This window comes from Scyliorhinus canicula, chromosome 29 (assembly GCF_902713615.1).
Source record: "Scyliorhinus canicula chromosome 29, sScyCan1.1, whole genome shotgun sequence".
Taxonomy (NCBI): Eukaryota; Metazoa; Chordata; class Chondrichthyes; order Carcharhiniformes; family Scyliorhinidae; genus Scyliorhinus; species Scyliorhinus canicula.
In genome coordinates, this window is record NC_052174.1 from 15,608,576 (window position 1) to 15,630,722 (window position 22,147).

Below are 22,147 nucleotides of genomic sequence, written 5' to 3' on the forward strand. Positions count from 1 at the left end.
GTCAGTACTGAGGGAGAGCCGCACTGTCAGAGGGTCAGTACTGAGGGAGTGCTGCATCTCTCTCTCTCTGCCCAATATGGTGATCTGGTGTTAGTTTGACCGCACTGACCGCCTGTCAGCTGAGGTTTTTATCAGGGTTTGCCCCTGTGGAAGTGCTTTGATTATGCACGGTGTTGAAGACGATGTATAAATGATGTTGTTGATTTCTGGCCGCACTGTTTGGATATTCTGGCTGCTGTGTTATATGTGACAACAGTGAGGAGACATCACCGATGGGTTGACTGTAAAGTGCTTTGGGACAGACTAAGAGCCGACAGGGTCCGTTCCACTCCTGTTGACAGCCCTTTTGTTTGAGATGTCGAGTCCTCCTGTCTTTGCCCCCCCCCCCCCCCCCCCAATTGTAAGCCGCTGTCTGGAAAGGCGTTGGCTACACTGTGGTTACAGGATCAATGTTGCGACTCGCTCCATTGGATGCTCTCTGCTTTTGAGAGCGGGTGTGCTGTTCGACTATGCGATCGTCACAGTGCCCGACATCCCCGACACCCGCCTTGCTGCCTGTGCCTCAGTGCCGCTCTGCGAGGTGTCCGCAGCCAGGTTGGTGGGCCCAGCAGTCGGTCTGTCATTTCAGGTGTTGTCCCTGCTGCTGTGGCGATGTTTCGAGCTGTTTAATGAGTGTCTGTGAGGGTGACGCCATGCATCACGCTGCTCCCCTGCTACGGTGATGCGTTGTTATTGTTTATCAGGCAGCGGGGCTGCCTCTACCCTGCCCAATGTTACGTCATGCCCGGAAACCTTTTGAAGTGCAAGGTGCACTCTGCACGTTACCCGTTGCTGATGAGGTTAGTGCAGTAACCAAATCCGCTGTTTGTTTCTGCTTTGTTTCACTGAGTGAGATTTCTGGCGCACGTTCCTGCTTCTAGTTTATTGTCAAAAGCTCTGTCCCCAGTCGTGCCTGTGCGGCCAGTGATTGTGTATGAAAGGCAACCCCCTCTTGTCCATCCCTGCGGGGTATAAATAACGTTTGATGGGGCGTGCCCAGTGGCAAAAAGGAATGGAAAAAAAAAAATGAAAATTGCTTATTGTCACGAGTAGGCTTCAAATGAAGTTACTGTGAAAAGTCCCTAGTCGCCACATTCCGGCGCCTGTTCGGGGAGGCTGGTACGGGAATTGAACCCACGCTGCTGGCCCGCCTTGGTCCGCTTTCAAAGCCAACGGTTTAGCCCTGTGCTAAACCAGCCCCTGAATCGTTCTCTTCCTGAGGTGTTGTTTGATTGGGTGTGAGGGACTGGTTCTGACACACCACACTCCTCGATGTGCGGTTCCTGCAGTGATGCAGGGTCTGCCTCGGGTGTGATGACCATCAGCCGGCGGGCAGCCTGGTGTTCGTCTTACCCTTGTGTTGATGATGGTCGGGAGGCATTCCCTCCAGGGAGTTCTGATCTACAGCACTGGCTGCCCCCTTGTGTAAAGGAACGGACACGAGTAATTTGAATGAATTGAAGTGTAAAATAGCGATGCGCCATTTGACCTGGTCAGTTGGGGTGTGTGTAACTGGGTCTGATCCCACTGGGGGAAATGCGTTCCCCTTCAGTGCCGTGAATTAATACCATAGACTCTCCATTGTCCCCGAGGATTGTCCCCGAGGATTGTAAGCTGCTTCCCCATTGAGGTGGACGGCAGACTGGTGGTGTCCTGTCCTGGGGTCACCACCTCTCGGGCAAAGGTTGAGAAGGCCGGGGGGGGGGGGGTCCACTGGCGTAGACAGCCGTCTTTGTGCTGGGAAATTGGGGGACTCGGACGTGGGCAATAACCTCGCAAAAGGTGAAGCTAAAGATCTCTCTTCAAACTTGCGTCGTGGTCTGTCTGGAGTCAGGATTTTCAACTGCGGAATGGCACGGTGGGGCAGTGGTTAGCACTGCTGCCTCACGGCACCGAGGACCCGGGTTCGATCCCGGCTCTGGGTCACTGTCCGTGTGGAGTTTGTACATTCTCCCCGTGTCTGCGTGGGTTTCACCCCCCACAACCCAAAGATGTGCAGGGTAGGTGGATTGGCCACGCTAAATTGCCCCTTAATAGGAAAAAATGAATTGGGTACACCAAATTTATTTTACAAAACGAAAAAAATAAATTTTCAATTGTACAACACTGGGGTACAGTACTGGTGGGGACGGGTCTGTCACTGTATAACACTGGGGTACAGTACTGGTGGGGACAGGTCTGTCACTGTATAACACTGGGGTACAGTACTGGTGGGTACGGGTCTGTCACTGTATAACACTGGGGTACAGTACTGGTGGGGACGGGTCTGTCACTGTATAACACTGGGGTACAGTACTGGTGGGGAAGGGTCTGTCACTGTATAACACTGGGGTACAGTACTGGTGGGGACGGGTCTGTCACTGTATAACACTGGGGTACAGTACTGGTGGGGACGGGTCTGTCACTGTATAACACTGGGGTACAGTACTGGTGGGGACGGGTCTGCCACTGTATAACACGGGTACAGTACTGGTGGGGACTGGTCTGTCACTGTATAACACTGGGGTACAGTACTGGTGGGGACGGGTCTGTCACTGTATAACACGGGTACAGTACTGGTGAGGACGGGTCTGTCACTGTATAACACTGGGATACAGTACGTGTGGGGACGGGTCTGTCACTGTATAACACTGGGGTACAGTACTGGTGGGGACGGGTCTGTCACTGTATAACACGGGTACAGTACTGGTGGGGACGGGTCTGTCACTGTATAACACTGGGATACAGTACTGGTGGGAACGGGTCTGTCACTGTATAACACTGGGGTACAGTACTGGTGGGGACGGGTCTGTCACTGTATAACACTGGGGTACAGTACTGGTGGGGACGGGTCTGTCACTGTATAACCCTGGGGTACAGTACTGGTGGGGACGGGTCTGTCACTGTATAACACCGGGGTACAGTACTGGTGGGGATGGGTCTGTCGCTGTATAACACTGGGGTACAGTACTGGTGGGGATGGGTCTGTCACTGTATAACACTGGGGTACAGTACTGGTGGGGAGGGTCTGTCACTGTATAACACTGGGTTACAGTACTGGTGGGGTTGGGTCTGTCACTGTATAACACTGGGGTACAGTACTGGTGGGGATGGGTCTATCACTGTATAACACTGGGGTACAGTACTGTTGGGGACGGGCCTGTCACTGTATAACACTGGGGTACAGTACTGGTGGGGACGGGTCTGTCACTGTATAACACTGGTGTACAGTACTGGTGGGGACGGGTCTGTCACTGTATAACACTGGGTACAGTACTGGTGGGGACGGGTCTGTCACTGCATAACACTGGGGTACAGTACTGGTGGGGATGGGTCTGTCACTGTATAACACTGGGGTACAGTACTGTTGGGGACGGGCCTGTCACTGTATAACACTGGGGTACAGTACTGGTGGGGACGGGTCTGTCACTGTATAACACTGGTGTACAGTACTGGTGGGGACGGGTCTGTCACTGTATAACACTGGGTACAGTACTGGTGGGGACGGGTCTGTCACTGTATAACACTGGGGTACAGTACTGGTGGGACGAGTCTGTCACTGTATAACACTGGGGTACAGTACTGGTGGGGATGGGTCTGTCACTGTATAACACTGGGTTACAGTACTGGTGGGGTCGGGTCTGTCACTGTATAACACTGGGATACAGTACTGGTGGGACGGGTCTGTCACTGTATAACACTGGGGTACAGTACTGGTGGGGACGGGTCTGTCACTGTATAACACTGGGGTACAGTACTGGTGGGGACGGGTCTGTCACTGTATAACCCTGGGGTACAGTACTGGTGGGGACGGGTCTGTCACTGTATAACACCGGGGTACAGTACTGGTGGGGATGGGTCTGTCGCTGTATAACACTGGGGTACAGTACTGGTGGGGATGGGTCTGTCACTGTATAACACTGGGGTACAGTACTGGTGGGGATGGGTCTGTCACTGTATAACACTGGGTTACAGTACTGGTGGGGTCGGGTCTGTCACTGTATAACACTGGGTACAGTACTGGTGGGGATGGGTCTATCACTGTATAACACTGGGGTACAGTACTGGTGGGGACGGGTCTGTCACTGTATAACACTGGGTACAGTACTGGTGGGGACGGGTCTGTCACTGTATAACACTGGGGTACAGTACTGGTGGGGATGGGTCTGTCACTGTATAACACTGGGGTACAGTACTGGTGGGGACGGGTCTGTCACTGAATAACACTGGGGCACAGTACTGGTGGGGACGGGTCTGTCACTGTATAACACTGGGGTACAGTACTGTTGGGGACGGGCCTGTCACTGTATAACACTGGGGTACAGTACTGGTGGGGACGGGTCTGTCACTGTATAACACTGGTGTACAGTACTGGTGGGGACGGGTCTCTCACTGTATAACACTGGGGTACAGTACTGGTGGGGACGGGTCTGTCACTGTATAACACTGGGGTACAGTACTGGTGGGGATGGGTCTGTCACTGTATAACACTGGGGCACAGTACTGGTGGGGACGGGTCTGTCACTGTATAACACTGAGATACAGTACTGGTGGGGACGGGTCTGTCACTGTATAACACTGGGGTACAGTACTGGTGGGGACGGGTCTGTCACTGTATAACACTGGTGTACAGTACTGGTGGGGACGGGTCTGTCACTGTATAACACTGGGGTATAGTACTGGTGAGGGTGGGTCTGTCACTGTATAACACTGGTGTACAGTACTGGTGGGGACGGGTCTGTCACTATAACACTGGGGTACAGTACTGGTGGGGACGGGTCTGTCACTGTATAACACTGGGGTACAGTACTGGTGGGGACGGGTCTGTCACTGTATAACACTGGGGTACAGTACTGGTGGGGACGGGTCTGTCACTGTATAACGCTGGGGTACAGTACTGGTGGGGACGGGTCTGTCACTGTATAACACTGGGGTACAGTACTGGTGGGGACGAGTCTGTCACTGTATAACACTGGGGTACAGTACTGGTGGGGATGGGTCTGTCACTGTATAACACTGGGGTACAGGGGGATGGGTCTGTCACTGTATAACACTGGGGTACAGTACTGGTGGGGACGGGTCTGTCACTGTATAACACTGGGGGTACAGTACTGGTGGGGACGGGTCTGTCACTGTATAACACTGGGGTACAGTACTGGTGGGGACGGGTCTGTCACTGTATAACACTGGGGTACAGTACTGGTGGGGATGGGTCTGTCACTGTATAACACTGGGGTACAGTACTGGTGGGGATGGGTCTGTCACTGTATAACACTGCGATACAGTACTGGTGGGGACGGGTCTGTCACTGTATAACACTGGGGTACAGTACTGGTGGGGACGGGTCTGTCACTGTATAACACTGGGGTACAGTACTGGTGGAGACGGGTCTGTCACTGTATAACACTGGGGTACAGTACTGGTGGGGACGGGTCTGTCACTGTATAACACTGGGGTACAGTACTGGTGGGGACGGGTCTGTCACTGTATAACACTGGGGTACAGTACTGGTGGGGAAGGGTCTGTCACTGTATAACACTGGGGTATAGTACTGGTGAGGGTGGGTCTGTCACTGTATAACACTGGGGTACAGTACTGGTGGGGACGAGTCTGTCACTGTATAACACTGGGGTACAGTACTGGTGAGGGTGGGTCTGTCACTGTATAACACTGGGGTACAGTACTGGTGGGGATGGGTCTGTCACTGTATAACACTGGGGTACAGTACTGGTGGGGACGGGTCTGTCACTGTATAACACTGGGGTACAGTACTGGTGGGGACGAGCCTGTCCCTGTATAACACTGGGGTACAGTACTGGTGAGGGTGGGTCTGTCACTGTATAACACTGGGGTACAGTACTGGTGGGGATGGGTCTGTCACTGTATAACACTGGGGTACAGTACTGTTGGGGACGGGTCTGTCACTGTATGACACTGGGGTACAGTACTGGTGGGGATGGGTCTGTCACTCTATAACACTGGGGTACAGTACTGGTGGGGACGGGTCTGTCACTGTATAACACTGGGGTACAGTACTGGTGGGGACTGGTCTGTCACTGTATAACACTGGGGTACAGGGGGATGGGTCTGTCACTGTATAACACTGGGGTACAGGGGGATGGGTCTGTCACTGTATAACACTGGGGTACAGGGGGATGGGTCTGTCACTGTATAACACTGGGGTACAGTACTGGTGGGGACGGGTCTGTCACTGTATAACACTGGGGTACAGTACTGGTGGGGACGGGTCTGTCTCTGTATAATACTGGGGCACAGTACTGGTGGGGACGGGTCTGTCACTGTATAACACTGGGGTACAGTACTGGTGGGGACGGGTCTGTCACTGTACAACACTGGGGTACAGTACTGGTGGGGAAGGGTCTGTCACTGTATAACACTGGGGTACAGTACTGGTGGGGATGGGTCTGTCACTGTATAACACTGGGGTACAGTACTGGTGGGGATGGGTCTGTCACTCTATAACACTGGGGTACAGTACTGGTGGGGACGGGTCTGTCACTGTATAACACTGGGGTACAGTACTGGTGGGGACGGGTCTGTCACTGTATAACACTGGGGTACAGTACTGGTGGGGACGGGTCTGTCACTGTACAACACTGGGGTACAGTACTGGTGGGGAAGGGTCTGTCACTGTATAACACTGGGGTACAGTACTGGTGGGGACGGGTCTGTCACTGTACAACACTGGGGTACAGTACTGGTGGGGAAGGGTCTGTCACTGTATAACACTGGGGTACAGTACTGGTGGGGAAGGGTCTGTCACTGTATAACACTGGGGTACAGTACTGGTGGGGATGGGTCTGTCACTGTATAACACTGGGGTACAGTACTGGTGGGGATGGGTCTGTCACTGTATAACACTGGGGTACAGTACTGGTGGGGATGGGTCTGTCACTGTATAACACTGGGGTACAGTACTGGTGGGGTCGGGTCTGTCACTGTATAACACGGGGGTACAGTACTGGTGGGGATGGGTCTGTCACTGTATAACACTGGGATACAGTACTGGTGGGATGATCGACTCACGAGGACAGACTATTTTCTTTAATTAGTTTCCACAATTTGTGTTTCACTATATCACCATTTATTGTCTACTGTTGAGAAGGTGGAGATGAGCCGCAGCCTTGACCAGCTGCAGTCAACGTGTCCGCCCACTCTGCCCTCCGCCCACTCTGCCCTCCGCCCACTCTGCCCTCCGCCCACTCTGCCCTCCGCCCACTCTGCCCTCCGCCCACTCTGCCCTCCGCCCACTCTGCCCTCCGCCCACTCTGCCCTCCGCCCACTCTGCCCTCCGCCCACTCTGCCCTCCGCCCACTCTGCCCTCCGCCCACTCTGCCCTCCGCCCACTCTGCCCTCCGCCCGCTCTGCCCTCCGCCCACTCTGCCCTCCGCCCACTCTGCCCTCCGCCCACTCTGCCCTCCGCCCACTCTGCCCTCCGCCCACTCTGCCCTCTGCCCACTCTGCCCTCCGCCCACTCTGCCCTCCGCCCACTCTGCCCGGGTACCCTCCGCCCACTCTGCCCTCCGCCCACTCTGCCCTCCGCCCACTCTGCCCTCCGCCCACTCTGCCCTCCGCCCACTCTGCCCTCCGCCCACTCTGCCCTCCGCCCACTCTGCCCTCCGCCCACTCTGCCCTCCGCCCACTCTGCCCTCCGCCCACTCTGCCCTCCGCCCACTCTGCCCTCCGCCCACTCTGCCCTCCGCCCACTCTGCCCTCCGCCCACTCTGCCCTCCGCCCACTCTGCCCTCCGCCCACTCGGCCCTCCGCCCACTCTGCCCTCCGCCCACTCTGCCCTCCGCCCACTCTGCCCTCCGCCCACTCTGCCCTCCGCCCACTCTGCCCTCCGCCCACTCTGCCCTCCGCCCACTCTGCCCTCCGCCCACTCTGCCCGGGTACCCTCCGCCCACTCTGCCCTCCGCCCACTCTGCCCGGGTACCCTCCGCCCACTCTGCCCTCCGCCCACTCTGCCCGGGTACCCTCCGCCCACTCTGCCCGGGTGCCCTCCGCCCACTCTGCCCGGGTGCCCTCCGCCCACTCTGCCCTCCGCCCACTCTGCCCGGGTGCCCTCCGCCCACTCTGCCCGGGTGCCCTCCGCCCACTCTGCCCGGGTGCCCTCCGCCCACTCTGCCCTCCGCCCACTCTGCCCGGGTGCACGGTCACTCTGCCCGGGTGCACGGTCACTCTGCCCGGGTGTACGGTCACTCTGCCCGGGTACCCTCCGCCCACTCTGCCCGGGTGCACGGTCACTCTGCCCGGGTGCACGGTCACTCTGCCCGGGTGCTCGGTCACTCTGCCCGGGTGCTCGGTCACTCTGCCCGGGTGCTCGGTCACCCTGCCCGGGTGTACGGTCACTCTGCCCGGGTGTACGGTCACTCTGCCCGGGTACCCTCCGCCCACTCTGCCCGGGTGCACGGTCACTCTGCCCGGGTGCACGGTCACTCTGCCCGGGTGCACGGTCACTCTGCCCGGGTGCACGGTCACTCTGCCCGGGTGTATGGTCACTCTGCCCGGGTGTATGTGGGCACTCCTTGTCTTTACCTTTGAATTTGCCACTGGTGGGAAGGAGTGGCTGTTGAGTTTGGAAATGTGTTTGTACCGGGAGGGGCGATGTTGATTGAAGGGATTAAGTGATGGAAAATCATGTTGTGTTTGCGAGCCTGCCTGTGATTGCAACGTGACAGCCGCTACTCTCTCCTTTGTCCATTGTCAAAGGGTTTGGATATTCAGCATCATGTTTGCATACTCAGTTCCTGGAACTCTGGGGAACAGCACTCCTCTTATATTTCCTCATCCACCCTGTCTCTGTTGGTCTTAATTCGGAATCACAAATTTCTGTTTTGACGTTTCATCCTTGGCAGCAGAAAGATCGAGCCTAATATTCCCGTCCAGAATCGAGGGAGTGCCGCACTGTCAGAGGGTCAGTACTGAGGGAGTGCCGCACTGTCAGAGGGTCAGTACTGAGGGAGTGCCGCACTGTCAGAGGGTCAGTACTGAGGGAGTGCCGCACTGTCAGAGGGTCAGTACTGAGGGAGTGCCGCACTGTCAGAGGGTCAGTACTGAGGGAGTGCCGCACTGTCAGAGGGTCAGTACTGAGGGAGTGCTGCACTGTCAGAGGGTCAGTACTGAGGGAGTGCCGCACTGTCAGAGGGTCAGTACTGAGGGAGTGCCGCACTGTCAGAGGGTCAGTACTGAGGGTGTGCCGCACTGTCAGAGGGTCAGTACTGAGGGAGTGCCGCACTGTCAGAGGGTCAGTACTGAGGGAGTGCCGCACTGTCAGAGGGTCAGTACTGAGGGAGCCGCACTGTCAGAGGGTCAGTACTGAGGGAGTGCCGCACTGTCAGAGGGTCAGTACTGAGGGAGTGCCGCACTGTCAGAGGGTCAGTACTGAGGGAGTGCCGCACTGTCAGAGGGTCAGTACTGAGGGAGTGCCGCACTGTCAGAGGGTCAGTACTGAGGGAGTGCCGCACTGTCAGAGGGTCAGTACTGAGGGAGTGCCGCACTGTCAGAGGGTCAGTACTGAGGGAGTGCCGCACTGTCAGAGGGTCAGTACTGAGGGAGTGCCGCACTCTCAGAGGGTCAGTACTGAGGGAGTGCTGCACTGTCAGAGGGTCAGTACTGAGGGAGTGCCGCACTGTCAGAGGGTCAGTACTGAGGGAGTGCCGCACTGTCAGAGGGTCAGTACTGAGGGAGTGCCGCACTGTCAGAGGGTCAGTACTGAGGGAGTGCCGCACTGTCAGAGGGTCAGTACTGAGGGAGCGCCGCACTGTCAGAGGGTCAGTACTGAGGGAGTGCCACACTGTCAGAGGGTCAGTACTGAGGGAGTGCCACACTGTCAGAGGGTCAGTACTGAGGGAGTGCCACACTGTCAGAGGGTCAGTACTGAGGGAGTGCCGCACTGTCAGAGGGTCAGTACTGAGGGAGTGCCACACTGTCAGAGGGTCAGTACTGAGGGAGTGCCGCACTGTCAGAGGGTCAGTACTGAGGGAGTGCCGCACTGTCAGAGGGTCAGTACTGAGGGAGTGCCGCACTGTCAGAGGGTCAGTACTGAGGGAGTGCCGCACTGTCAGAGGGTCAGTACTGAGGGAGTGCTGCACTGTCAGAGGGTCAGCACTGAGGGAGTGCTGCGCTGTCAGAGGGTCAGTACTGAGGGAGTGCCGCACTGTCAGAGGGTCAGTACTGAGGGAGTGCCGCACTGTCAGAGGGTCAGTACTGAGGGAGTGCTGCACTGTCAGAGGGTCAGTACTGAGGGAGTGCCGCACTGTCAGAGGGTCAGTACTGAGGGAGTGCCGCACTGTCAGAGGGTCAGTACTGAGGGAGTGCCGCACTGTCAGAGGGTCAGTACTGAGGGAGTGCTGCACTGTCAGAGGGTCAGTACTGAGGGAGTGCCGCACTGTCAGAGGGTCAGTACTGAGGGAGAGGCGCACTGTCAGAGGGTCAGTACTGAGGGAGTGCCGCACTGTCAGAGGGTCAGTACTGAGGGAGCGCCGCACTGTCAGAGGGTCAGTACTGAGGGAGTGCTGCACTGTCAGAGGGTCAGTACTGAGGGAGTGCCGCACTGTCAGAGGGTCAGTACTGAGGGAGTGCCACACTGTCAGAGGGTCAGTACTGAGGGAGTGCCGCACTGTCAGAGGGTCAGTACTGAGGGAATGCTGTACTGTCAGAGGGTCAGTACTGAGGGAGTGCCACACTGTCAGAGGGTCAGTACTGAGGGAGTGCTGCACTGTCAGAGGGTCAGTACTGAGGGAGTGCCGCACTGTCAGAGGGTCAGTACTGAGCGAGTGCCGCACTGTCAGAGGGTCAGTACTGAGGGAGTGCTGCACTGTCAGAGGGTCAGTACTGAGGGAGTGCCGCACTGTCAGAGGGTCAGTACTGAGGGAGCGCCGCACTGTCAGAGGGTCAGTGCTGAGGGAGTGCTGCACTGTCAGAGGGTCAGTACTGAGGGAGTGCCGCACTGTCAGAGAGTCAGTACTGAGGGAGTGCTGCACTGTCAGAGGGTCAGTACTGAGGGAGTGCCGCACTGTCAGAGGGTCAGTACTGAGGGAGTGCCGCACTGTCAGAGGGTCAGTACTGAGGGAGTGCCGCACTGTCAGAGGGTCAGTACTGAGGGAGTGCTGCCCTGTCAGAGGGTCAGTACTGAGGGGGTGCTGCACTGTCAGAGGGTCAGTACTGAGGGAGTGCCGCACTGTCAGAGGGTCAGTACTGTACTGAGGGAGTGCTGCACTGTCAGAGGGTCAGTACTGAGGGAGTGCTGCACTGTCAGAGGGTCAGTACTGAGGGAGTGCCGCACTGTCAGAGGGTCAGTACTGAGGGAGTGCTGCACTGTCAGAGGGTCAGTACTGAGGGAGTGCCGCACTGTCAGAGGGTCAGTACTGAGGGAGTGCTGCACTGTCAGAGGGTCAGTACTGAGGGAGTGCCGCACTGTCAGAGGGTCAGTACTGAGGGAGCGCCGCACTGTCAGAGGGTCAGTACTGAGGGAGTGCCGCACTGTCAGAGGGTCAGTACTGAGGGAGTGCCGCACTGTCAGAGGGTCAGTACTGAGGGAGTGCCGCACTGTCAGAGGGTCAGTACTGAGGGAGTGCCGCACTGTCAGAGGGTCAGTACTGAGGGAATGCCGCACTGTCAGAGGGTCAGTACTGAGGGAGCCGCACTGTCAGAGGGTCAGTACTGAGGGAGTGCTGCACTGTCAGAGGGTCAGTACTGAGGGAGTGCTGCACTGTCAGAGGGTCAGTACTGAGGGAGTGCCGCACTGTCAGAGGGTCAGTACTGAGGGAGTGCTGCACTGTCAGAGGGTCAGTACTGAGGGAGTGCTGCACTGTCAGAGGGTCAGTACTGAGGGAGTGCCGCACTGTCAGAGGGTCAGTACTGGGTCACTGTCCGTGTGGAGTTTGCACATTCTCCCCGTGTCTGTGTGGGTTTCGCCCCCACAACCCAAAGATGTGCAGGGTAGGTGGATTGGCCATGCTAAATTGCCCCTTAGTATTCAAAAGGCAGGTGGGAGCTACTGGGTTACGGGGATAGGGTGGAGGCGTGGGATGAAGTGGGGCGCTTTTTCCAAGGACTGGTGCAGATTCAATGGGCTGAATGGCCTCCTGCTGCACTGTAAATTCTATGCTTTTATTTAAATGGAGAAAGACTGCAGATAGCAAAGAGGATTTGGGGGTCCACATGCAAAAAACACAAAACGCTAGCCTGCAAGTTCAGTGGGTAATTGGGGAGGCTGATGGAATATTGGCCTTTATTTCAGAAGGAATGGAATATAGAAATAGGGAAGTTCAGCTAAAACTATACAAGGCACTGGTTAAACCACAGCTGGAATACTGCGAACCATTCTGGTCCTTATCTAAGGATAGATATCTCGGCATTGGAGGCAGCACAGAGAAGGTTCACTGGGCTGATCCCGTGAGGAGAGGTTGAGTACGTTGGGCCTGTCCTCATTGGAGTTTAGAAGAATGAGAGGCGGCCTTATTGAGACATCTCAGATTCTCAGGGGGTTTGACAGGGTCGATGCTGAGAGGATGTTTCCCCGTGTGGGAGAGTCTGGGACCAGAGGGCAGAATCTCAGAGTGAGGGTCGATGCTGAGAGGATGTTTCCCCGTGTGGGAGAGTCTGGGACCAGAGGGCAGAATCTCAGAGTGAGGGGAGATTCTGAGAGGATGTTTCCCCGTGTGGGAGAGTCTGGGACCAGAGGGCAGAATCTCAGAGTGAGGGGAGATTCTGAGAGGATGTTTCCTCGTGTGGGAGAGTCTGGGACCAGAGGGCAGAATCTCAGAGTGAGAGGAGATTCTGAGAGGATGTTTCCCCGTGTGGGAGAGTCTGGGACCAGAGGGCAGAATCTCAGAGTGAGGGGAGATTCTGAGAGGTTGTTTCCCCGTGTGGGAGAGTCTGGGACCAGAGGGCAGAATCTCAGAGTGAGGGGAGATGCTGAGAGGATGTTTCCCCGTGTGGGAGAGTCTGGGACCAGAGGGCAGAATCTCAGAGTGAGGGGAGATTCTGAGAGGATGTTTCCCCGTGTGGGAGAGTCTGGGACCAGAGGGCAGAATCTCAGAGTGAGGGGGGGTCGCCCATTTCAGACAGAGATGAGGAGGAATTTCCTCTCTCAGAGGGCAGTGAATCTGTGGAATTCCTTCCCGCAGAGAGCAGTAGAGTTGGGCAGGGAGAGGGCTCAGCAGGATTGAAGTGAAGGATGGGAATTGGAAAATGCAGAAGGCAGGGTCGGTCAGTGAACTCGGGGCTGATGGGTGAATGTGGCTGGGGTCGAGCGATGAGATGAACAGCAGAATTTGGGATAGACGCCAGTTTTTGGGAAGTGGGGCGGCCGACCCCGAGACCATGGGAATGATTGAGCCCGGGACAGCGGCGGAGGAGAGATGGGAGTCAGCGTTAAGGGATCCAGTGCAGGGCTGGGGGAGCGAGTGTTGCAGTGTTGGAGGTGCTGTCTTTAATGGGAGATGTGAACTGGAGGCCCACAGCCCGGGTCAGGGACACGGGATCATGGCCCAGCGTTATCCCCACAGCCCGGGTCAGGAACACGGGATCGTCGCCCAGCGTTATCCCCACAGCCCGGGTCAGGAACACGGGATCGTCGCCCAGCGTTATCCCCACAGCCCGGGTCAGGAACACGGGATCATGGCCCAGCGTTATCCCCACAGCCCGGGTCAGGAACACGGGATCATCGCCCAGCGTTATCCCCACAGCCCGGGTCAGGAACACGGGATCATCGCCCAGCGTTATCCCCACAGCCCGGGTCAGGAACACGGGATCATCGCCCAGCGTTATCCCCACAGCCCGGGTCAGGAACACGGGATCATCGCCCAGCGTTATCCCCACAGCCCGGGTCAGGAACACGGGATCATGGCCCAGCGATATCCCCACAGCCCGGGTCAGGAACACGGGATCGTCACCCAGCGTTATCCCCACAGCCCGGGTCAGGAACACGGGATCGTCACCCAGCGTTATCCCCACAGCCCGGGTCAGGAACACGGGATCATGGCCCAGCGTTATCCCCACAGCCCGGGTCAGGAACACGGGATCATCGCCCAGCGTTATCCCCACAGCCCGGGTCAGGAACACGGGATCGTCGCCCAGCGTTATCCCCACAGCCCGGGTCAGGAACACGGGATCATCGCCCAGCGTTATCCCCACAGCCCGGGTCAGGAACACGGGATCATGGCCCAGCGTTATCCCCACAGCCCGGGTCAGGAACACGGGATCATGGCCCAGCGTTATCCCCACAGCCCGGGTCAGGAACACGGGATCATCGCCCAGCGTTATCCCCACAGCCCGGGTCAGGAACACGGGATCATCGCCCAGCGTTATCCCCACAGCCCGGGTCAGGAACACGGGATCATGGCCCAGCGTTATCCCCACAGCCCGGGTCAGGAACACGGGATCATGGCCCAGCGTTATCCCCACAGCCCGGGTCAGGAACACGGGATCATCGCCCGGCGTTATCCCCACAGCCCGGGTCAGGAACACGGGATCATGGCCCAGCGTTATCCCCACAGCCCGGGTCAGGAACACGGGATCATGGCCCAGCGTTATCCCCACAGCCCGGGTCAGGAACACGGGATCATGGCCCAGCATTATCAGACCGACACAACGCCACACTACCAGAAGGATGTGGAGGCTTTGGAGAGAGTACAGAAGCGGTTTACTCGGATGTTGCTTGGTATGGAGGGCATTAGCTATGAGGAGAGGTAGATGAACTCGGTTTGTTCTCACTGGAACGACGGAGGTTGAGAGGCGACCTGATAGAGGTCTACAAGATTGAGTGGCATGGACAGAGCGGATGGTCAGATGCTCTTTCCTAGGGTAGGAGAGTCAATTACTGGGGTGGGGAAAAGTTTAGAAGAGATGTGGGAGGTAGGTTTTTTACACAGAGGGTGGTAAATATATGGAACGTGCTGCCTGGGGAGGGGGTGGGAGCCGGTACGATAGCGGCATTTAAGGGGCATCTAGACAAATATATGAATAGGGTGGGAATGGAAGGATATGGAGTCCCTAAGTACAAACGGTTTTAGTTTAGGCGGGAACCATGGTCGGTACAGGCTTGGAGGGCCGAAGGGCCTGTTCCTGTGCTGTATTGTTCTTTGTTCTTTGAAACTTGAAGCATTCATTCAAAATGTGACAGGGTCAGTGAGACACCCCCAGTGCCTGGGGTGCCCAGCGGGTACGGAGTGTCTCTATGGTGCCCGTGAACGGCGCGTGCTTCCAGGGCCGGGTCGGACCACCACCTCGATCGCCCGCTGCCTGGACCTGTTGATTGCAGCAACAGGTACATGAGGAGGTCACAGAGGGACCTCTGCCTCCCGACGGCAACAAGGAACGCCACGGCATGTCGGTACGACGGGCGAGGACGAGGAGGTGAAGGGTGTTCAGCAGCAGCAACCCGTACCCTTGTACAAGAGGGGAGTAGAGATAACCTCGGTAACTATAGACCAGTGAGCCTTCCTTCTGTTGTGGGCAAAGTCTTGGAAAGGTTTATAAGAGAGAGGATTTATAATCATCTGGAAAGGAATAATTTGATCAGAGATAGTCAACACGGTTTTGTGAAGGGTAGGTCGTGCCTCACAAACCTTACTGAGTTCTTTGAGAAGGTGACCAAACAGGTGGACGAGGGTAAAGCAGTTGATGTGGTGTATATGGATTTCAGTAAAGCGTTTGATAAGGTTCCCCACGGTAGGCTATTGCAGAAAAAACGGAGGCTGGGGATTGAGGGTGATTTAGCAGTTTGGATCAGTAATTGGCTAGCTGAAAGAAGACAGAGGGTGGTGGTTGATGGGAAATGCTCTGACTGGTGTCCGGTTACTAGTGGTGTACCACAAGGATCTGTTTTGGGGCCACTGCTGTTTGTCATTTTTATAAATGACCTGGAGGAGGGCGTAGAAGGATGGGTGAGTAAATTTGCAGATGACACTAAAGTCGGTGGAGTTGTGGACAGTGCAGAAGGATGTTACAAGTTACAGAGGGACATAGATAAGCTGCAGAGCTGGGCTGAGAGGTGGCAATTGGAGTTTAATGCAGAAAAGTGTGAGGTGATTCATTTTGATAGGAATAACAGGAAGACAGAGTGCTGGGCTAATGGTAAGATTCTTGGTAGTGTGGATGAGCAGAGAGATCTCGGTGTCCATGTCCATAGATCCCTGAAAGTTGCCACCCAGGTTGAGAAGGTTGTTAAGAAGGAATACGGTGTGTTAGCTTTTATTGGTCGAGGGATTGAGTTTCGGAGCCATGAGGTCATGTTGCAGTTGTACAAAACTCTGATGCGGCCGCATTTGGAGTATTGTGTGCAGTTCTGGTCGCCACATTATAGGAAGGATGTGGAAGCATTGGAAAGGGTGCAGAGGAGATTTACCAGGATGTTGCCTGGTATGGAGGGAAGATCATATGAGGAAAGGCTGAGGGACTTGAGGCTGCTTTCTTTAGAGAGAAGAAGGTTAAGAGAGGACTTAATTGAGGCATACAAAATGATCAGAGGATTAGATAGGGTGGACATCGAGAGCCTTTTTCCTCGGATGGTGATGTCCAGCACGAGGGGACATAGCTTTAAATTGAGGAGAGATAGATATAGGACAGATGTCAGAGGTAGGTTCTTTACTCAGAGAGTAGTAAGGGCGTGGAATGCCCTGCCTGCAACAGTAGTGCACTCGCCAACACTAAACGCATTCAAATGGTCATTGGATAGACATATGGATGAAATGAAAATTAAATGAAAATCGCTTATTGTCACGAGTAGGCTTCAAATGAAGTTACTGTGAAAAGCCCCTAGTCGCCACATTCCGGCGCCTGTTCAGGGAGGCTGGTACGGGAATCGAACCGTGCTGCTGGCCTGCTTGGTCTGCTTTAAAAGCCAGCGATTTAGCCCAGTGAGCTAAACCAGGATGATAAGGGAATAGTGTAGATGGGCTTTAGAGGGGTTTCACAGGTCGGCGCAACATAGAGGACCGAAGGGCCTGTACTGTGCTGTAATTTTCTATGTTCTATGTACAGGAACCCCCCCCCCCGCGCAGTGCGATAAGGCACGGGGGGGGTGGGAGGGGTGCTTTTCCGTGAGGCGGCCATGATTGTGGGGCATCAGCCCCCCCGAGGGAGGTTTCGGGGCCAGTGTGGAATTGCATCGGGGCAGGGGTTCGCCCAGACGGGATACCACCGCACACCTGCCCTCCAGACCGAGAGTGCCAGCGGCTCTGAGCACGGCCGTTTTGAGGTCCAGGGTGTTATCGGTCGAGAACCAGGCACTCGACGTCGCACCAACCTGTGGGGTGTCATCCAAGGATTGCAGAGCCCCGGTTTGAATGGTGTTGGCTGCAGGGGCCAGTTCCTGTGCTTTCAAGACAGATTGGGGGTCGGGCTTGTTTTAAATTAACTCTTTGATGGGATAGGCGTGTGCTGCTGGCTGAGTCAATATTGCCACTGCACCACCATCTCCCACACTCGCTCTCAGGTAGATCCCACTCTACCTGCCGCCAGGCAGGAGACATGGAGGACTTTTCCTCCCAACAAGCGCATCGTTTCCCTTTTGTTGTTCAAAAGACTAATCGAACAAAGATTAGAGGTGGGCTCCTTCCTGGGTCACCTTTCCCAAACAGTCCCGTGGTCTGACACTGCTCACCAGGACTAACCTGACTCTCCACCTCTTACAGAAAATAATAATCACATCAAGGTCTTCTTACCCAACAAGCTGATGGACTGTTTACCAAAATGTGCGGCCCTGCCCAAGGAGAGACAGCGATGGAACACCAACGAGGCAAGTGTGTGTGTCTGTGCATGTCCGTGTGTGCGTGTCCGTGTGTGCGTGTCCGTGTGTGCGTGTCCGTGTGTGCGTGTCCGTGTGTGAGTGTCCGTGTGTGAGTGTCCGTGTGTGAGTGTCCGTGTGTGAGTGTCCGTGTGTGAGTGTCCGTGTGTGAGTGTCCGTGTGTGAGTGTCCGTGTGTGAGTGTCCGTGTGTGAGTGTCCGTGTGTGAGTGTCCGTGTGTGAGTGTCCGTGTGTGAGTGTCCGTGTGTGAGTGTCCGTGTGTGAGTGTCCGTGTGTGAGTGTCCGTGTGTGAGTGTCCGTGTGTGAGTGTCCGTGTGTGAGAGTCAGTGTCCGTGTGTGAGAGTCAGTGTGTGTGAGTGTCCGTGTGTGAGTGTCCGTGTGTGAGTGTCCGTGTGTGAGTGTCCGTGTGTGAGTGTCCGTGTGTGCGTGTCCGTGTGTGCGTGTCCGTGTGTGCGTGTCCGTGTGTGCGTGTCCGTGTGTGCGTGTCCGTGTGTGCGTGTCCGTGTGTGCGTGTCCGTGTGTGCGTGTCCGTGTGTGCGTGTCCGTGTGTGCGTGTCCGTGTGTGCGTGTCCGTGTGTGCGTGTCCGTGTGTGCGTGTCCGTGTGTGCGTGTCCGTGTGTGCGTGTCCGTGTGTGCGTGTCCGTGTGTGCGTGTCCGGTGTGTGCGTGTCCGTGTGTGCGTGTCCGTGTGCGTGTCCGTGTGTGCGTGTCCGTGTGTGCGTGTCCGTGTGTGCGTGTCCGTGTGTGCGTGTCCGTGTGTGCGTGTCCGTGTGTGCGTGTCCGTGTGTGCGTGTCCGTGTGTGCGTGTCCGTGGTGCGTGTCCGTGTGTGCGTGTCCGTGTGTGCGTGTCCGTGTGTGCGTGTCCGTGTGTGCGTGTCCGTGTGTGCGTGTCCGTGTGTGCGTGTCCGTGTGTGCGTGTCCGTGTGTGCGTGTCCGTGTGTGCGTGTCCGTGTGTGCGTGTGTCCGTGTGTGCGAGTGTCCGTGTGTGCGAGTGTCCGTGTGTGCGAGTGTCCGTGTGTGCGAGTGTCCGTGTGTGCGAGTGTCCGTGTGTGCGAGTGTCCGTGTGTGCGAGTGTCCGTGTGTGCGAGTGTCCGTGTGTGCGAGTGTCCGTGCGTGCGAGTGTCCGTGCGTGCGAGTGTCCGTGCGTGCGAGTGTCCGTGCGTGCGAGTGTCCGTGCGTGCGAGTGTCCGTGCGTGCGAGTGTCCGTAGCGTGCGAGTGTCCGTGCGTGCGAGTGTCCGTGCGTGCGAGTGTCCGTGCGTGCGAGTGTCCGTGCGTGCGAGTGTCCGTGCGTGCGAGTGTCCGTGCGTGCGAGTGTCCGTGCGTGCGAGTGTCCGTGCGTGCGAGTGTCCGTGCGTGCGAGTGTCCGTGCGTGCGAGTGTCCGAGGCGTGCGAGTGTCCGTGCGTGCGAGTGTCCGTGCGTGCGAGTGTCCGTGCGTGCGAGTGTCCGTGCGTGCGAGTGTCCGTGCGTGCGAGTGTCCGTGCGTGTGAGTGTCCGTGCGTGTGAGTGTCCGTGCGTGTGAGTGTCCGTGCGTGTGAGTGTCCGTGCGTGTGAGTGTCCGTGCGTGTGAGTGTCCGTGCGTGTGAGTGTCCGTGCGTGTGAGTGTCCGTGCGTGTGAGTGTCCGTGCGTGTGAGTGTCCGTGCGTGTCCGTGTCCGTGCGTGTCCGTGCGTGTCCGTGTCCGTGCGTGTCCGTGTCCGTGCGTGTCCGTGTCCGTGCGTGTGTCCTGTGTGCAGCTAGCTCGGCGTGTGTCCTGTGTGCAGGTAGCTCTGCGTGTGTCACTGAATGAGTGAGCTGTGATTTCCTTTTTCCAGGAAATAGCGTCTTACTTGACGGCATTTGAGAAACACGATGAGTGGCTATCGGGAGCTCCACGGACCAGGTGAGCTGTTCGATACTAAACTGTGGGCGAGCGGGAGAGGGGAGGCCCAAATATCAGGGTCTAGTTCGAGCAACAGAGTAATATTCACTGTACAACAGAGTAATATTCACTGTACAGCAGAGTAATATTCACTGTACAGCAGAGTAATATTCACTGTACAACAGAGTAATATTCACTGTACAACAGAGTAATATTCACTGTACAACAGGGTAATATTCGCTGTACAGCAGAGTAATATTCACTGTACAACAGAGTAATATTCGCTGTACAGCAGAGTAATAGTCACTGTACAACAGAGTAATAGTCGCTGTACAACAGGGTAATATTCACTGTACAACAGGGTAATATTCACTGTACAGAAGAGTAATATTCGCTGTACAACAGAGTAATATTCACTGTACAACAGAGTAATATTCACCGTACAGCAGAGTAATATTCGCTGTACAACAGGGTAATATTCTCTGTACAACAGAGTAATATTCACTGTACAACAGGGTAATATTCGCTGTACAGCAGAGTAATATTCACTGTACAGCAGAGTAATATTCACTGTACAACAGAGTAATATTCACTGTACAACAGAGTAATATTCACTGTACAGCAGAGTAATATTCACTGTACAACAGAGTAATATTCACTGTACAACAGAGTAATATTCACTGTACAGCAGAGTAATATTCACTGTACAACAGAGTAATATTCACTGTACAACAGAGTAATATTCGCTGTACAGCAGAGTAATATTCACTGTACAACAGTAATAGTCGCTGTACAGCAGAGTAATATTCACTGTACAACAGAGTAATAGTCGCTGTACAGCAGAGTAATATTCACTGTACAGCAGAGTAATATTCACTGTACAGCAGAGTAATATTCACTGTACAACAGAGTAATATTCACTGTACAGCAGAGTAATATTCACTGTACAACAGGGTAATATTCACTGTACAGCAGAGTAATATTCACTGTACAGCAGAGTAATATTCACTGTACAACAGAGTAATAGTCGCTGTACAGCAGAGTAATATTCACTGTACAGCAGAGTAATCACTGTACAACAGAGTAATATTCACTGTACAACAGGGTAATATTCACTGTACAGAAGAGTAATATTCACTGTACAACAGAGTAATAGTCGCTGTACAGCAGAGTAATATTCACTGTACAACAGAGTAATAGTCGCTGTACAACAGGGTAATATTCACTGTACAACAGGGTAATATTCACTGTACAGAAGAGTAATATTCGCTGTACAACAGAGTAATATTCACTGTACAACAGAGTAATATTCGCTGTACAACAGAGTAATATTCACTGTACAGAAGAGTAATATTCACTGTACAACAGAGTAATAGTCGCTGTACAGCAGAGTAATATTCACTGTACAACAGAGTAATAGTCGCTGTACAACAGGGTAATATTCACTGTACAACAGGGTAATATTCACTGTACAGAAGAGTAATATTCGCTGTACAACAGAGTAATATTCACTGTACAACAGAGTAATATTCGCCGTACAGCAGAGTAATATTCACTGTACAACAGTAATATTCGCCGTACAGCAGAGTAATATTCACTGTACAACAGTAATATTCGCAGTACAGCAGAGTAATATTCACTGTACAGCAGAGTAATTTTCACTGTACAGCAGAGTAATATTCGCTGTACAGCAGAGTAATAGTCGCTGTACAGCAGAGTAATATTCACTGTACAGCAGAGTAATATTCACTGTACAACAGTAATATTCGCAGTACAGCAGAGTAATATTCACTGTACAGCAGAGTAATTTTCACTGTACAGCAGAGTAATATTCGCTGTACAGCAGAGTAATAGTCGCTGTACAGCAGAGTAATATTCACTGTACAGCAGAGTAATATTCACTGTACAGCAGAGTAATTTTCACTGTACAGCAGAGTAATATTCGCTGTACAGCAGAGTAATAGTCGCTGTACAGCAGAGTAATATTCACTGTACAGCAGAGTAATATTTGCTGTACAGCAGAGTAATATTCACTGTACAGCAGAGTAATATTCACTGTACAGCAGAGTAATATTCACTGTACAATGCTATTCCTCAGGCTGAGGAGCAAATCTCCTTTCGATCCATTCATTGAAGCATTCCTCTGTCCTGAATAAGAGGGAATGTAATCGGTGCCCTGACAAATTTGTTGTATAACATCCGCACCCCAACAGCCCCACTCACTCCCCTCTCTATCTGGCAGTGTGGTCTTGCCCCACTCACTCCCCCCTCTCTATCTGGCAGTGTGGACTTGCCCCACTGCACTCCCCTCTCTATCTGGCAGTGTGGTCTTGCCCCACTCCCCTCTCTATCTGGCAGTGTGGACTTGCCCCACTCACTCCCCTCTCTATCTGGCAGTGTGGACTTACCCCACTCCCCTCTCTATCTGGCAGTGTGGACTTGCCCCACTCACTCCCCTCTCTATCTGGCAGTGTGGTCTTGCCCCACTCCCCTCTC

At 54.9% G+C, this 22,147-nt stretch overlaps 1 protein-coding gene across 1 annotated transcript in view; it reads left to right on the forward strand.

Moving 5' to 3' along the window:
- Window positions 1-485: 485 nt before the first annotated feature.
- LOC119958415 (calmodulin-binding transcription activator 2-like) overlaps window positions 486-22,147 on the forward strand; it is a 46,882-nt gene continuing 25,220 nt past the window's right edge. Inside the window, exons 1-3 of the mRNA XM_038786936.1 lie at window positions 486-839; window positions 17,682-17,785; window positions 19,605-19,672. Coding sequence (XP_038642864.1) covers window positions 17,723-17,785; window positions 19,605-19,672 — 131 coding nt within the window. The 5' untranslated portion in view covers window positions 486-839; window positions 17,682-17,722. The remainder of the gene's footprint in view (window positions 840-17,681; window positions 17,786-19,604; window positions 19,673-22,147) is intronic.